Genomic DNA, 15,942 nt, shown 5'->3' with positions numbered 1-15,942 from the left:
GACGCTCCCTTGTTCTTATGAATCGCGACAGACTCCTTATCGGCTTGATCGTAGTTGAAGAACATGTTGATCAGTTCGGCCGATTAATCCTTTTCCAGATCCTTCGGACTTGGATCAGCGATGCCAGCCTCTGTGATTGCGAACAGACAGTCGCTTTCCGGCAGACACGGGCTGTCATAAATCTTGCATATTCTAGTCTCTCCTCTGCCCTTTTTCAAACTTAATCTCGTCGTGCTTGCGTGCGCAATAATGTTTCCTCCAATTGGCTTCTTTGGATCTGGGTTGAACATTGAACTTGGTCCACCATCAACTTGAGCGACGACCTGATTTGTAATGACGACAGCAATACCGAACTCGTCCGCTAGACGTTGCAAAGTGCGCATGAATCTGGCCAGATGTGTCTGTCTCGAAGACAGCTCCCCCCGTCCGGCGAAGTCCGTCCTGTACAGCGAGGTTGCTGAATCCACGATCAGTAAGGAGAAACGTGTTTCGCACATCATCTGCGATGCTTGGTTCAACAATTGAAGCTGATGCTCCGAATTATATGCACGTGCATAAGCAACATTGTCAAGCACTTCTTCTCCAGACAGACCATAACGGTTCGCAACGGCTAGCAGGCGCACAGGTCGAAAGGTACCTTCCGTATCGATATACAGGCATTTGCCTTCTCCACCACCCATGTCGAATGGTAATTGACAAGTAACAGCCAGAGTATGGCATATCTGACTCTTTCCAGTCCGGAATTCTCCAAAAATCTCGGTTATCGATCCCGTTTCGACGCCTCCTGCTAGCAGAGTATCTAATTGTTTCGAGCCTGTAGTGATGGATATCAATTCGCTTCGTCGAGCATGCATTTCTGTAGCCGTCGTGAAGCCCATTGGCACAATTTTCGCAGCTGTCATGTGTTAGCCAGAAGTCAAGCCGTAGAGCATCGTCAGACTACCTGCTGTCAAGATCTTCGTCGCCTTAGCCTCTGATATTCCCTTGATCTGCTCCAGCACTCTCTTCGGTCTTCATTGAGGTCAGCGTATTTCTTCGGGTGTAATGGTGTGGCACTTTACGTGTATGCCACTGCCTCAACAGTGTGATACCCGCCGTCTATGACCAACTGGATGTCTCGCGAAGTGAGTCCATCCTGGCCCTGAAGATGTGTTAGCGAAGATGTATATGCACAGTCAGCAGACCTACTGCGAGCTGCGCCAATGGCATTGGAGCACCAGGACCTCCGGCAAGACCCTCCTCAAAGCCGGAGTCCTCATTGCCCTGCTCCAAGTTGGCTTGTGTCATGATCACTGCTTTCTTCTAAAAGATGATGCTGGTGATACAAAACCTTTGGTTTGGCCTTCTCGGTGGCGTGGAGGCCGCGATTGAAGTTAAGAGAACGCGTGATTGTCTTGGCAAGCAACACGCAGTCATGTGATCTTAATTCTTAGAGGACTAAAAGTCTGACGGGACAGCTGATGGACCATTCTCAACAGTGCAAGTTTACTACAATATTTGAGCGACAAGTCGTGCAGGGTTTGTGCATTGATTATTATTATTCTCCTTCTTAAGGGTTGAGCAGTCCCGTAAATTCCAGCTGTTTGCAATACTATCCAGGAGATCGATTATCATACGCAGACCCAAGATTATCTGATTTGCCCCAGCTTACTTCCCACCATCCAGATGTGGTGCACACCATGAACTTGGAGGGTAGGATCTATGTTTCGAAAGAGCTCGCTGTTGGTACGCGGTCGGAGGGTATGATATGCACCTTGATGAACTTGGTGCGGGATATGCGCTGGGTGGATATGATTGTTTCCTAGCTGAGCTTTTCGGTTGATATGCGCGCCGCCCACGCATGGAGAGCTGTCCATCGGGGGAAGGCTCGCGTGTGTTTTCCTGTTCTGACGAGGACTTGGCCTCTGATTTTGTGTCTATTGAATTTTCCGGCAGTGTTGTGGGTTCTGGTTTTGGCTGGTCTGACTCACTGATCTCTAGATTAGACACTGTGGATAATGACAGGTTCCTTCTATGCTTCTGCAGACTGAGGAGTCCATTGCCGAGGTCTTTAGGCCGCATCAAGGGACTCCCAGGATTACTGTTCCCTGGCGTCTGCAATGGTGTGTTCGTTTTAGAGTTCCAGACACCATCGACCTCGCAACCTCTTTCAATTGCTCTAATACCAAAGGGAACCTCCTCTTCTTGTCTTGGCGTCTGCACCATCTCCCCTCGCTCAGCGGTGTCTGCAGTCGTGCGCTTGGAATGCTTTTTAATCCTCCTGTTGTTGCGCCAGCGGATCCCAAAGGAAAAGACACAAACAGCGGCCTGTCATTGGTGAGCAAAGTGTCGTAAGGACTAACGTGGACAAGCGGTTACAATAGAGCAGGCAAGTATCTTGGGCCAGTGTTAGCAGAGCGTCATTGGCTGATATGCTAAGGCAAATGCTTACGAAAGTCATCTTGGCCCATGTCTCCCACGCGTCCCAAAATGCCATGGCGAAGTATTGCTCGAGTTGCAGATATCACCTAAGGTGTCCGAGTTGAAGGTAGACGAGCTCATTGGCTCACACAAGCCAGGATCGTGAAGTGTGACAAATTTGAAGAGGTAGCGGGCCTGGAGGCTCAAGCTCAAGTGAAGACTGCGATGGAGGCTCGAGCTTGAATTGGAGAAGGGCACAGCCAAGGTGTGAGTATTGACTTGCTCCTACTAAATGGTGATAATGTGCAAGTTAAGAAGGTGCGTCCTTTGCGGGTGGAAATGGAGCTACTTCAAATCACAGAACGGAGATGAGGAGAGTGAAATTTTGGGAAGTATTGGAGAACCTATGCTCTCAACGCTGGTTTGTCTATTTCTCTTAGGCTGTCACTACTTCCATATGAAAGACTGCGCGTTATAGAGGGGAGATTCGTGTGGACCTCTGAAGCTCATCTAGCCTAACTACTGGCCCTTCAAATGACTTCTTCCGAGCATGACAACCCCGACTCGAAATCTGGACGTGGTGGGACTTTTGACCTTTAGTTTGTTCGGATGTCGAGGGACGAAGTCATTTCTTGCTTTTAATGGTCTCGAGGCAAGAAGTGGAACTGCAAACCTTGCCATCAGGTTAGCCACCTTGTACTGTATGCGGGTCTCTCAGCTGCAGACACCAACATAACGGCAGGGCAGCGGTCTGAGAGGTTAAGTCTGTGAGGCTATGTACTGGTATGCTGTACTGATGACAAAAGTTCTTCGTCTTACGACGGCGGAATATATGCACCCATTTTCAATTGCAATTGCTAATACTAAGGGCCATGTTCAGGTCTGGATTCCATTCATCAATCCACCGCTTGCGTGCAGATGACTGAAGCCATGATAAGCCGGCTACTCTTCCCATTGGCCTGATCTCCGGAGCATGAACAAGAACATCCACTCACATCAAACCTCAAAACACCTGGCAAGTTTCCTCCATGGAGGTATTGAACACTGAAGCCCGCATTCTAGGGTAGTGAAGGTGGTTAAATATCCCTCCACCCGCCAGTTAGTCCACTCTTAATTATTCTTCTCCCTTTCCTTCATCTATCCTGCTTTACTGTTCAGCATCATAGCAGCATTACTGAACATATATCACCTGAGTATTATCTCACCTCAATACAGTTCAAGCTCCTCTCATCTTAGAGCTTTCACTCGTTCCAATGGCTCCTTGCAACTGCTGTGGACATGATGGAAATTGCGGAGACTGCAAATGCTGCACGGTAGGGGGCCTATCAATGTTTCAATCACAGTTCTCTGGCTAAAGACTCGTTCAGCACTAATTCCCTGGTCTGAAACCACACCTGAGCGGATACCTTCATATACGGTACAGCTACCTTCACAGGTTCTCATAACAGTCATCATGCTGAGTGAAGGTTAATGCCTGCTTATTAGCTAGATCGAGTTCGGAAGTTGATGGCGCCAAAAGCATGGGACTGCTGAGGTTTAGGTTGAAGGGTTTTTATGACTGTCATGCTCCATAGGACACAATTCTTAGTTTCCTTCACAAGTACATGAAAATACGAATCGGAATCTGATAGCTACTATTTCTTCTTCGAAAGTAAACCTTGATCGCTACTGCATCAGTCGACATTGTACATATAGTAATACGAATCGCTGCATTCTGCACACTGCTGACGCCTGTGCGTGTCAATGCCTGATGCTGTACGGAGTACGGAGTACCATACATACTACGGTAGGAGGCATAAGTATTGTGAGTTTGCCCTAGTAATATTGTTATTTAACGCCCCTGCCCTTGTACGAATGACGTACCCTCTTCGACGCGTTCAACGCGTTCAGCTTCTTCTTCTTCTACTACTACTATTCTATCTCCTAGAACTGCTCGAATCAATGCCAGCGAGATATTAGGCAGTCATTGAAGCCAGTGAGATGCATACTCAACTTAGGCACATACTGGGCTAGTCCTAATCGAGCTATTTTGTGGCGCTCTATCTTGGCATTTACAAGTCGTTACTAGAGCGAACTAACGATACTTACTATGTATGTCTCCTACGTAGTACTGGAGTATTAGTGTCTGAGCGATGAGGGGCACAGACCCGAGCGATAAGATAAGCGCATCGAACAGCTAGCTGAGGTCTACATTGTAAGTATCCAAATAAAAGGACTGAGCAACTTGAAGCCCGTACGAGTCGTTTCCTAATAATAAGTTTGGCTAGGCGCTTCGATTAATACTTTACTACTACAGCAGAGACGCAAAGACGGGTCAAAATGATCTCGGGAGCATGCCTATGGTGGTATGCCTTATTCGAAGGGCCAGCTGCACTTTCCGCATCTTATTAATAGTTTGCCGACCGCGGGCACTTGGCTGCCGGCTGAACCGCTTTCGTGACCATCTCCAGTCGTGCAAGGTTCAAGCACAACAGTAACCAAAACACTTTGAATAACAGACCTTAATTCAGCACTGCACTTACATTACATTTGTCTGGCGCAACTTTTTGAGCATATATTTATCCGACATGGCCCCCTTTCGAATGCCATTCAGTAACCGCAGGGGTCCGGTCACTAATGGCCTCGAGCCCAACAATGATGAGAATGCTCGGCCTGCCACAAATGGTGCGACAGTTGGCAAAGACTCGGTCGCATTGGCATCAAAAAGTGCTCGAGATCAACCGAATGAGTATAAAATGAGCTGTCAGTCACTGCAGTGGACCCAAGATCAATTGGGTCCTCCACTGTACTTGATCATCACGCTGACCACCTTGACAGTGGTTAATGACAGCGGCATATACCTTCCAGTATGACCTCAGCGACCCCACCTTTGAAGGACTGGACTGATAGCTGGAAAAGCCATCTCCTACAGAAAAGAAGAGCTTCTGGCACAGGACACCCACGTCGACGACATCTTCGAACCATCGAAGTCTGATGTCGGACAACGAACCCTTCTCGATATCTCGTGAATCCTTCGAGTCATACCGCCGATCATTTGTGAGGCTACTAACAACTTCGAAATGGCGCATGCTAACAGCACGGGCATGCAGGACATCTCGGGCAGATCTCCGGTTTTACGAGGCGACAGCTTTCCATCTCGTACCTCACTCGACTCGCGGGCTATGAGGCTACCCCGATCGTCGGTAAACGGGAGCACGTTCGAGAAACCACAGTCGACAGAAGAAGAAGGCTTTGAGGATGTAGGCCTACAGGACGAATCCAAACCAAAAAAGAAGAGCTTCTTGTCTCGTTTCGGAGAATCAGCTTCTGATACTCATAGCTCCACTGGCGATACCGGCAAATCACATTTTGGATTGCATCTTCCTGGCAGAAAACGTGGACAGAGTGGACAGGGGGCCGAGCTTGGACATATTGAAAGACCAGGATCTAAGGGCAAAATCGATGGTGTTGTCCGATGAATGTAAATTACATGGTTTTTCTGGTCTACAAGGGAGTACTTTGGCTGAGTGAGAAGGCGTAGAAGATACTGATGAGCCTGGGAGAAGACATGGCTTCTGGCGTTAAGGATATTGAATGGTATTGATGGCTTTGGTAAGCGGCCGCATGGGCACAACATATAAGGATCCAGCAGTAATACTTAATAAGAAAGACACTCAATCCGTTGGTTTCGCAGAATCTGCCACCTTTGAGCTCGATCACATCAGAAACTCGCTACGATTCACATAGGAACCAGGTCTTTTCCTGGAGCTAGGGCGAGGAGAAGTCTTGGCGTTGCAGGTATTGCCGATGTGTACGCGAAAATTTTCCTTTTGTACTATATTGCTAATTCTGATATCTCCCTAAACACCATAGATTTAAGTGGCATTACAGAGAAGCAGTCCTAATCATGGCTGGAATCAAACGTTACCGAGATGAAAGTCGATCCACCAGTGTAAAGAAAGCGAAAGTAGATGTGTCGGTTCAGCAGCAGAAATTGATCAAGACGACAGTCAGGCAATCTGTCCTGCCTTCTCCAGAGGACTCCTCTGCGGCCAGCGAAGACCTTGTCAACACACATAGTCCAAAGATACCTCCGAGACAGGCGCTCAAAGATGGAGCTCCAGCACCAAAGCGAAAGATCTCGCAGACAAACCGTCCAGCAAATCTCTCAACTTCTACACAAGGGGGGCAGGTAGTTAATGGTGACTATATCCGGAAAGTAGCATTCAAATATTGCTGACATATGCTGATAGGATCTTCATCACGCGAGGCACATGCGAAACAAAAAGTGCTCGCGCAAGAGCGGAAAGCTGTCAAACCGAACGCCGACTCTATTGCACGATCGAAGAAAATCTGGGAGCGGTTACGCCGAAAGTCGCACGTCCCGAAGGATGAACGGGACAAGTTAGTAATTGAACTATTCAGCATAATAACAGGAAGAGTGAAAGATTTTGTGTTCAAGCACGACTCTGTACGAGTAATCCAAACGGCTGTGAAATATGGGAACCTGCAGCAAAGGCGACAAATTGCACAAGAATTAAAGGGCGAGTATCGTAGTCTTGCTGAGAGCCGCTACGCCAAGTTCCTCATTGCGAAGCTCGTGGTAGGAGATGATGAGGTACGAGACATAATTGTTCCAGAATTTTATGGGCACGTTAGAAGGTTAATACGACACCCTGAGGCAGCATGGATTATGGATGATATCTACAGGACCATCGCAACTCCTGAACAAAAAGCTCGGTTGCTTCGTGAATGGTATGGCCATGAGTTCGTGATCTTCCAAAGCTCAGCGGATTCTGCCTTGAGGGGCGACCTGCATCAAATTTTGATGGAGAATCCTGAAAAGAGGGGGCCTATCATGCAGCATCTGAAGGAAATGACGAACCATCTGTTGCAGAAGAAGACGACTGGTTTTACTATGCTACATGATGCTCTGCTGCAATACTTCATCAACTGCACTTCAGGTGGTTCCGAGGCCACTGAAGTGATTGAGTTGCTTAAGGATGACGAAGAGGGTGATTGTCTCAAGAATATGGCCTTCACGAAATCTGGATCAAGGCTTGTCTGCCTTGCGCTTGCTTATAGCAACTCCAAAGATCGACGAACAATACTCAAGGTGTTCAAAGGTGTGATGAAGATGTTGGCAGGAGACGCACACGGGCATGTTATTCTGCTTACTGCTTTCGATGTGATTGACGATACAGTGATGACTGCCAAAGCAGTCTTCCCTGAGCTTCTATGCAAGGACTCAGAGGAGCAACAAAGGCAAACAGAGCTTGTGCTTCAGGTTGAGCATTTGACTGCCCGGATACCTTTTCTATATCTACTAAGCCCCGACTTGCCCAAGTGGCTACTGCCTAATCAAGACACTAGCATTTTGAAAGAGATCCATGAAATCAGGAAAACGACTTCGAAGAAAGACCCTCAAATTCGAAGACAGGAGCTAGTCAAGGCTCTATCTCAACCATTGATTGACTTGATCGGTCAGCAGACAGAACTCCTAGTATCATCGAGTTTTGGTTGCCAGTTCATCAACGAAGTGATGTTTGGGGGCGTGGGAGACAAGCATGCAGCGCTGGAATCTCTAGCTGTGATTGCAAGGGACAAGCCTGAGCTCATGAACACGCCATATGCAGGACGAATGCTGAAGTCTCTTGTCCAAGGTGGACCATTTGACAAGGAGAGCAAAGAAGTTCGAGTGACCGACCCACCATTGAGATTTGAGAGTATGCTCTATTCCAAGTGTCGTGACGGGATTGTCAATTGGGCATCAGGTGCAAATTCCTTTATTGTGGTTGCCATGCTGGAGTCCCCGGATATGCGAGACCGGGAGAGCCTGGTGGATGCGTTGCGTGACCAGGTTCAGGTGCTGCGGGAAGCCGCAAAAGGATCAGGATCAGACAAGAAGGGCAACGCTGGGACAAAGATCCTTCTCCAGCAGATGGAGAAGTCGCGCTAGCTTCTGAACGAACGACCGCTATGCATTAGTCTGGCTCTTCCAACGTGGAGGGAGTATGCTCGTTATGGCAGAGTAGTACGTAGTACGGAGTAGCCAGCCCCTCATTTTCAAGCTTCCGATCTCCTGGTGTTTCAGGTAGGTTCGGATGTGCAGTAGATTGAATGTAAAGTAAGTCAGGCAGAAAGGACCGTCTTCTAGAAGGCTGAAAAGACGTTGGAGATTCATCAGCCCTCCTGTCGCAAGCACGAGCCTTGCGAATGGTCTCTCGCTAGCTCAGGCCTTAGCGACAAGTAACATTCGGCCCTCTGTCTGTCATGACTGATGAAAGATGAGTGGTTCAGGCAATCACATTCCAGTGGTCTTCCGAACGATTCCACTCAGCCAGTCGCTGCTTGCACCCTGTCTATCCAGAAACGAACATATCTGATTAGGACCAATCTCCTCAAAGCCTCCGAGATTTGACGATGTTCTGCATCGATCTAATTGTTTAGTTGACGGGTGGTGATAATTAGGGCTTGATTGCCTTTCGGATGGCGCATCTCTCCTGCAGCTGCCCTCGAGCTCTAACTAACTAACTAATCACTGGAGTGCCACGTACTTCGTGTGGTCCAGGGGCCGCTGCTAGATCACCTCTACCACGTACGTGTAGGCGCATGAATCGTTCCCGCTTGTTCGCTCCAGACATGTCATCGTTGTCCATCTTCCGAAACCTTCTTCCTCGTACAATATGTTTGCTTTCAGCAATGCCCTTGTATGCACCTGACTTCTTTTGAGAGGTGTTTAGTCAGCGTTGCTCGAATTACTTGTTCTCTCGACTTTCCTACATGGTTACAATCTCCTGTTATGCCCTTGCGAAAGTATGCATTTATGTGCTCTTGCTTGTTGAGTGGAGATCGTCCTGATCTGGAGATTGACTACCCTGTTCCGAGCGTACCTGGTAGTCCTTGCAATGACCACTGTGCATAGCCATCCTGCTCTGCAGGCGGTTGCCGTGGAACATGGCCACGAAAATCCGTCTTTGTCAACCCTGACCAATCCAGGTATGCTGCTGCGATATCGTGACACTCCTTCCAGTCCCTATCGATTCGGCGAGTCGTCGTTTCAGAGCTCCGATACCGAGCCATCTCCATCATCGTCGACTGGTTTCGCCTCCCCTGCTTCTACTGAAGCATTTGAGATTGGCACCGCCAGAACCTTTCTGATGCCAATACGCCCCAAGCCTGCTCCACCCTCGAGCAATCCTCTACTTTTCAAGGGCTATTCGCATAGCGCGCCGCTCAGCGATATTGGCGAAGAAGAATCTACTCCAAAGTCGAAGCGACTAAGAAGCAGATCGCCGAGTCCTACAGCAAGCTCTCCAGCAATAGCCCCGCAGTTGCCCGGTTCGTGGGGCCAGAAACGCGAAAAGCGGCTGAGCCTAATGTCGAGCTCGTCCAGTATGAGCATCGGTTCAGACTTGCAATGGGAGGCGTTTGACACAAGAGCTGGTATGAGTGACAGATTGAGAGCAGATCTTGCCGCTGCTGGAGACGACAGCTTCAACCTGGATGGTTTTGACAACAAAAGGGACAGCATGGCTACAAACGGGGATGATGAATATTCATCGCAAGCGTTGAGCAAGAAGGCGGAACAAATATTGGCCAGTGCAAAGAAACGGTTAACGGTAGGCTGCGTTCCATGTCACTCAAGATTTCGTCTAATTCATTCCAGAATATGGAAGGCAACCTAAGCAAAGCTCGAACATCATTGCTGGAAACCCCCAAGGGCTCGCCATCAGCAAGCGATTACAAGCAAGCAGGTGGTCTATATCGTTCTATTTCTCAGGGAGGAGATAGGAGGCTGTCGCAGAGCTCGAATGTTCGTAAGGCAAGACAATCACACACTATCACAAATGGAGCAGGCTCATTGCATGTAAGAAATCTTTCCGATACTTCGGTGCTTTCCGGGGCTGCCAAATACCCCAGGCCTCCCGAAGTCAGGTCTGCCAGTGCCATGGACTACGGGTATGGCAGCCATAGCATCGATTCTATGCTCTATGACAGGTCGAAAAGTGCAACGCCTGGGTTGTCTCCTACTCTAAGTCGAATTCAGCTCAGTCCTTTGACCACCCTACAGGAGGAGGAGGGCAACCCGCCAACGGGTATTACATCCTCTAATCCGTCACAAAGTCGAGGACTTGGGATTCGGAATCATAAATTCCATTCATGCAATACAAGCCATGAATCCAGCTTTGGCTTCACAAGATCTCAATCGCAGAGGTCGACTCGAGAACTTTGGGATCAGGTGAATGGACTTAGAAGCAAGATAGCAGATCTTTGCACCGGACAACAGGCGGAACGATACAGGAGAAACAGCCTCCAGAACCTGCGAACTCCGAGTTCGGTTGCAGCAGCTGAAGAATGGTATCTAGGGGCTGCCGAGTATAAGGCCGGCGAGAGTCCACTCAGCACGAGTGCGGGTATGGGTTGGAGATCTGGGAAGGATCGGGAGGAGGGCTCTACGAAATCGCCTACCTTTTCTCAGTCACCCCAGTCGCCACAAACTCCCAGATCACCGAGACGTTCTCAGTCACCTTGTTCTGCAAAGGATTCAGGGTTCGAGGAGGTTCAAAGAGGTCCTAGTCCTGTAGCGCATTCTGGACGAGACTTCCACTCACATTCGAACAGTCTAAACTCCCCCTCAGCCTTGAGAGGAATCAATGGCGACGGAGACGATCAGGATTCCTACATACAGGAATCACAGTATGAAGACGCCTTTGGGGGTGGATCCGAGGAAATTGGAGACGTCGTCGCCGCATCAGAAGAAGAGCAAATATATCTGAATGAAGTGCTGGAAGAGTCCTTACAGGACGTCGAGCCAGCGGTTCCGCCTATTCCTGATGTGATACATGTTGCCGAGCCTGAGCGTCACGAAGATCGTGCAGATGCTTTTGATTACGAGAACTTCTTTCTGCATTCCGCGTTGGGAAATTACTCTCAAACCGGGTATCACCGTCGAAATCTTAGTCAAGCTACTGCCGAATCGCGAGCAAGTTATCAAAGTACCGAGAGCGTCGAGACGACAAGAGGGCCTCAAGCAAGAGAGAACGAGCCGATCTCAGAGGAAGACGCGGAAAGACTAAAGGGAGATGGAAGGGAGGTTAGAGACGCTGAGACATCATGGCAAGACGAACCACCAAACCAAACAGCTCCAAATCCACCTTTTGCGCAGCAGCATCTCCGAACCCACAGCATCGAATCAGTGTCGACTACTGCGACTTTTGCTACTGCCACAGAGGGAGGAGGCGATGACAGCGAATCCGAAACTGACACCGTACCCTCCGAAATCCTGCATTGGGGTGAACGACCCCTTCCGAGTACCAACAATATGGTTGGTGCGTGGCCGAGTCCGCCAGCCAGCTCGCCCCGTGGCCTCGCAAATCTGCCAAATGGTCATGCCTCACCACTCGGCATTCATGTCATTCAAGCTGAGAGCGACGATCTGACGGCACCGAGTTCCGACGCCTTGCCCACGCCGCCAACAAGTTCTCCTCTTCATCAGGAGACAGCACAAGAGGAGCAGGAAGATGAAGAATCCGACCATGAGGCCGGAGAAGACGATGACCATTCCTCGCAACAACAGCCGCCCAACACCGAAATCCTGGTCTCAGCGCTCATCACGCTCGCGAATCCGGACTTCAAACCCACAAGATCTTTCTCCGAACTGGATAAAGAACTCGTCATCAGCGTTCTAAGGAGCGTGGGTGGCGTTTGTGAGGGAATTGATGCCAGTGACTCGAGGGGTGAGGTGCAAGAAACTAGGGTTTGGAGGAGGCGGCTAGATACTGCAAGGAGGCTTTTGGAGGGGGAGATCGAGATTGAGGATGATTGAGAAAGAGGAGTACGTGGGTCGGGCCCTTGCGGGACAGGGCGCTGACCCATAAGCATCAAGCAGGAGTGGAGGGACACTGGTCATGAATGACTTTCAGGCTACGAGCATACCCCTGCTATTTGCCTGCTAATTTCCTGCTAATATCCTGCTAATATCCTGCTAATATCCTGCTATTTGCCCTGCCGAAAAGAGCCTCTGTTACGCAGACTCTTGCCCTGTGGGCACTGCCTGGCCGGGTCGGGGCCTACATAGTTCTCTTGGTGATTATATACTCCGTATTTGGTAGGCAGATATGCAGTCGGGATGGATTAAATAATTGATCGCTATCTACCATCTACCATCTCCCCTGCCCATACTAGTACTTGATACATTCTGTTCATCATCTTCCAACTTGAAGGCCAAAGCAAAGCATCAAGCATCTCCGATCTCGGCAAATCACCAGCCGAAAGTGGAGATGGCTACCCCACTGGTGGCAAGCAGCGAAGCCACCAGTTCTCCCATCAACAATCAATCGCCACTAACTTATGGACGAATGCTACCAAAAAGGGTCGGTATCGAGCGTGCCATGTGATTGTCCCTAGGAGTATCCCAATGCTTGCGTTACTACTCCCTTAGTGTATCTTTTGCAGAAGCGTAGGTGGAAAGTTTTCTCCTTGAGTCATGATCAGTGCTCCCTTTTCCCATGTCATTCTCTTATATTATCACGCTTTTCTCTTTGCCTGCCTGCTGCGACGCATCTGGCATCGTCTTGCCGATTTTTCCTAAATCTTGTTCAGCCTCATTGAGGTGGAATCACACATAGAAAGACGTTGAGTCAGATTTTGCATGGTGTTCAAACAAGTCGATATTTGAATGTCGATGTCTTCCTCCAGAACCCGACCAGAACACTGGCAACATACCCGCTCTTCCAGTCCTCCGCTGGCACAGAATGGCCTACCTGGTCCCTCTCGAGAACTAAGATCGAAAGGACAATCCCTAGACATTCCGGGAAGCAACATTCACCCCCGCCCTTCACTCGAAAGCACCTATTCCGAAGTCTCCGAACTCGCCGTTCACTTGGGTGAGCATCGCCATGCTCGTCAGCCCCTCTTGTCATCACCACACAACAATATCCAGCGCCTTTCCCCAGTCGCGCTAGCTACATCCCACCACCGTCATGGCATTCGGGGCTTCCTCGACGCCTTCTGGTTGCGTAACAAAGGCGTCGTCCTCGTGCTGCTAGCCATGGTATTTGGTTCGGGGATGAACGTTGCGGCTAGGCTGCTGGAGACGGATGGGACTCATGGGAAGGCTATGCATCCTTTTCAGGTAGGTACACAGAAGGGGAAACCTTTCTCCCCCGATACACAATGCCTCCCGCGCCCCCTTCTCACTTTCACGGAGACAATACAGTTCACACGCCTCCTTTTGTCACCTAAGTTTGACTTCTTACACGCTCTAGATTCTCTTCGCACGCATGTCCATAACCGTGCTCCTGACCCTCTTCTACGGCTTCTATACCCGCATCCCATATTTCCCCTTTGGCTCAAAAGTAGTACGTCTCCTCCTCATCGCCCGGGGCGTCGGCGGCTTCTTTGGCGTTTTTGGGTTGTACTGGTCGCTTCTGTACTTGCCGCTCGCTGAGGCGACGGTGCTGACCTTTCTCGCTCCGATCTTGACGTGTTATGCGTGTAGCTTGTTGATCAAGGGAGAAACATTTAGCAGACAGCAGCAGATTGCTGGGTTTTTGAGTTTGGTGGGAGTGGTGTTCATCGCTAGGCCGGGGAGTCTGTTTATGTCTTCTGGTGCTCATCACGATGCTGGCCACGATCCGTCAACGGTGCATTCCAACACTACATCTGCCGTTTCTGCCACCTCTCCGCCATCATCAACTGCCTCACAACCGACCCAACACCAACATCTCCTCGCCGTTCTCTTCGCCATGGTTGGTGTCCTCGGCGCTACCACAGCATTGACCACTATCCGCAAGATTGGTACGCGCGCTCACCCTCTCATCTCCGTCAACTACTTCTCCAGCTGGTGTACCATCGTGTCGTCCGTGGCTGTCCTTGCAGCCCCCAGTGTAGGGTTTAGGCTACCAGCGAATGTGCAGGAGTGGGGATTGTTGATTATGTTGGGCATTTTTGGGTTTGTGATGCAATTCTTGTTGACGGCGGGATTGGCATATGGGGGACCTGCTTCCAGTGACAACAAACGTGCTGACGGTGAAATACATACAACACCCAAAGAAGTCGGTGCTGTTGGTGGTGACGTTGCGTATGGAGAAGATGAAGAAGCCGGACGCGAAAGCGGACAAGGCCGAATCTACGCAGCTCAAGAAACGTCAGCAGACGTGACGGCAAAACCGATAACTGCAGCAACAGCAAAAGCAGCAGCGAGTAAGGGATCCGGCACACGCGCAACAAGCATGTTATACACACAGATGTTGTTCGCGCTGGCTTTCGATAAATGCATCTGGGGCATCAGTCCCGGATGGTCGAGTTGGGTCGGCAGCGTGATCATCCTGGCTTGTGCAGTTTGGGTTGCTGCGGCTAGGGATTTGCAGACCAAGAACACAGGACAGGGTCACTTGGATGGTGAGCATCATGAAGACGGCGAAAATTTTGAACTTGGAGAACGGGAGAAGTTCAGGAAAGGAAATCGAGAACATGTCCAAGAGAGAGGCGATGAGCAGAGACTGATACACTGTCCCCTTCAAGATGCAGAAGAAGGAGGAGAGGAAGACGGTAGGTCATGACGATGGTTGAACGGAACGACGAGGAGAAAATGGGACATAGAGAGAAGGCATGCAAAAGAGAAGAACATGATTTCTTTCTCTCCGATTTAACTTCATCTAATAATCAAATCAAACCAAGTTGAACAATAGTCTACATGACATAAGCAAAGCAGGTCAAGGTCTCGAGTTGGGTGATCTGATTGGATGCATATACTGTCCCAGCTTTTCGGACTCTTTCTATCCAACCCATCATCCAACATCTGCTATTGCTCGCCGACCAGCAAGCAACCGGTCATCAGGACTGACACTGGCCCAGGGCTCAGTCGTGAAGTACCATGGATCAGAGTCCGTCCGATCTGCCGATCCCCGTACCCACGCTGTTTAATCATGGTTTCTACGAGACACTCACAGAGGGTTGTTGGGCCAGGACCGAAGGACTGCACCGGCGACGCAGCCGCAGACCACGGTGGGGACCTGGAGCAGAACGGGCATTGAAGCGTTGAGAAAGCTAGAACACAATTCATCTTTGTTCGGATCCTGGGCGCCAATCTAGGCTTCCTGGTCAGCCTACTTTTGGCCGCCCGCTCGCTCATCGCCCATCTTGCAGGCCTTCCTTGGAGAGATGTGGAACAGAACTCGGGCAGCCAGCTTAGGAATCACGAGGAAATCGACCGGGGGTTTTGGGGTGGATGAAGATGGGTGATTGGTTTGCTCTTTTTTCCCCCCCCCCTTTCTCTATATTCTCGTTCTCTTTCTCTACTTACCTCTCGAGATGAGCTGACTAGGAAAAGATGCTAAGGAATCGGTGGGCGGCTTTGGGTAGATGGACGATCCAGACAAATGGTAATCAAGAATAAAAGGGGTCGACAAGAAGAAGAAAAGGGCCGAATGCCCAATCAACGCCTCCCATTCCCTAGTTGGTGAGTCTAAATCGAAAGGGATCTATGTCAATGTAGTAGCTACTGTACCACCACCACCTCCTCCTCCTCCTCCTCCTCCTCCTCCTCTTCACCGCCGT

At 49.7% G+C, this 15,942-nt stretch overlaps 6 protein-coding genes across 6 annotated transcripts in view; 4 read left to right on the top strand and 2 right to left on the bottom strand.

The window, feature by feature from the left end:
- Positions 1 to 83: 83 nt before the first annotated feature.
- EPUS_00773 (DNA repair protein rhp51) lies at positions 84 to 1,287 on the bottom strand (the record flags this gene model as incomplete). The annotated part of the gene is made up of 4 exons (XM_007801553.1): positions 84 to 895; positions 944 to 1,011; positions 1,062 to 1,141; positions 1,189 to 1,287. The coding sequence occupies 4 exons, from the start codon at positions 1,285 to 1,287 to the stop codon at positions 84 to 86; spliced, it is 1,059 nt and encodes a 352-aa protein (XP_007799744.1).
- Positions 1,288 to 4,967: 3,680 nt separating this feature from the next.
- EPUS_00772 (uncharacterized protein) lies at positions 4,968 to 5,858 on the top strand (the record flags this gene model as incomplete). Its single annotated transcript, XM_007801552.1, has 3 exons — positions 4,968 to 5,142; positions 5,290 to 5,404; positions 5,477 to 5,858. 3 exons carry the CDS (start codon positions 4,968 to 4,970, stop codon positions 5,856 to 5,858), a joined length of 672 nt encoding a protein of 223 aa, XP_007799743.1.
- A 428-nt stretch (positions 5,859 to 6,286) lies between these two features.
- Positions 6,287 to 8,338, top strand: EPUS_00771 (uncharacterized protein; the record flags this gene model as incomplete). The annotated part of the gene is made up of 2 exons (XM_007801551.1): positions 6,287 to 6,581; positions 6,633 to 8,338. 2 exons carry the CDS (start codon positions 6,287 to 6,289, stop codon positions 8,336 to 8,338), a joined length of 2,001 nt encoding a protein of 666 aa, XP_007799742.1.
- A 949-nt stretch (positions 8,339 to 9,287) lies between these two features.
- EPUS_00770 (uncharacterized protein) lies at positions 9,288 to 12,208 on the top strand (the record flags this gene model as incomplete). Its single annotated transcript, XM_007801550.1, has 2 exons — positions 9,288 to 10,001; positions 10,049 to 12,208. 2 exons carry the CDS (start codon positions 9,288 to 9,290, stop codon positions 12,206 to 12,208), a joined length of 2,874 nt encoding a protein of 957 aa, XP_007799741.1.
- Positions 12,209 to 13,066: 858 nt separating this feature from the next.
- On the top strand, positions 13,067 to 14,945 carry EPUS_00769 (uncharacterized protein; the record flags this gene model as incomplete). The annotated part of the gene is made up of 2 exons (XM_007801549.1): positions 13,067 to 13,516; positions 13,650 to 14,945. 2 exons carry the CDS (start codon positions 13,067 to 13,069, stop codon positions 14,943 to 14,945), a joined length of 1,746 nt encoding a protein of 581 aa, XP_007799740.1.
- A 735-nt stretch (positions 14,946 to 15,680) lies between these two features.
- The window catches only part of EPUS_00768 (Chorismate synthase), a gene marked incomplete at both ends in the record, with an annotated part of 1,688 nt that continues 1,426 nt past the window's right edge, over positions 15,681 to 15,942 (bottom strand). Inside the window, one exon of the mRNA XM_007801548.1 lies at positions 15,681 to 15,866. Within this exon, the coding sequence (XP_007799739.1) occupies positions 15,681 to 15,866 (186 nt within the window). The remainder of the gene's footprint in view (positions 15,867 to 15,942) is intronic.

The sequence above is a fragment of the Endocarpon pusillum genome (assembly GCF_000464535.1).
Source record: "Endocarpon pusillum Z07020 unplaced genomic scaffold scaffold1300, whole genome shotgun sequence".
Lineage (NCBI taxonomy): Eukaryota > Fungi > Ascomycota > Eurotiomycetes > Verrucariales > Verrucariaceae > Endocarpon > Endocarpon pusillum.
The sequence above is the reverse complement of the archived record's forward strand: the minus strand, read 5'-3'. Positions and strand labels throughout refer to the sequence as shown.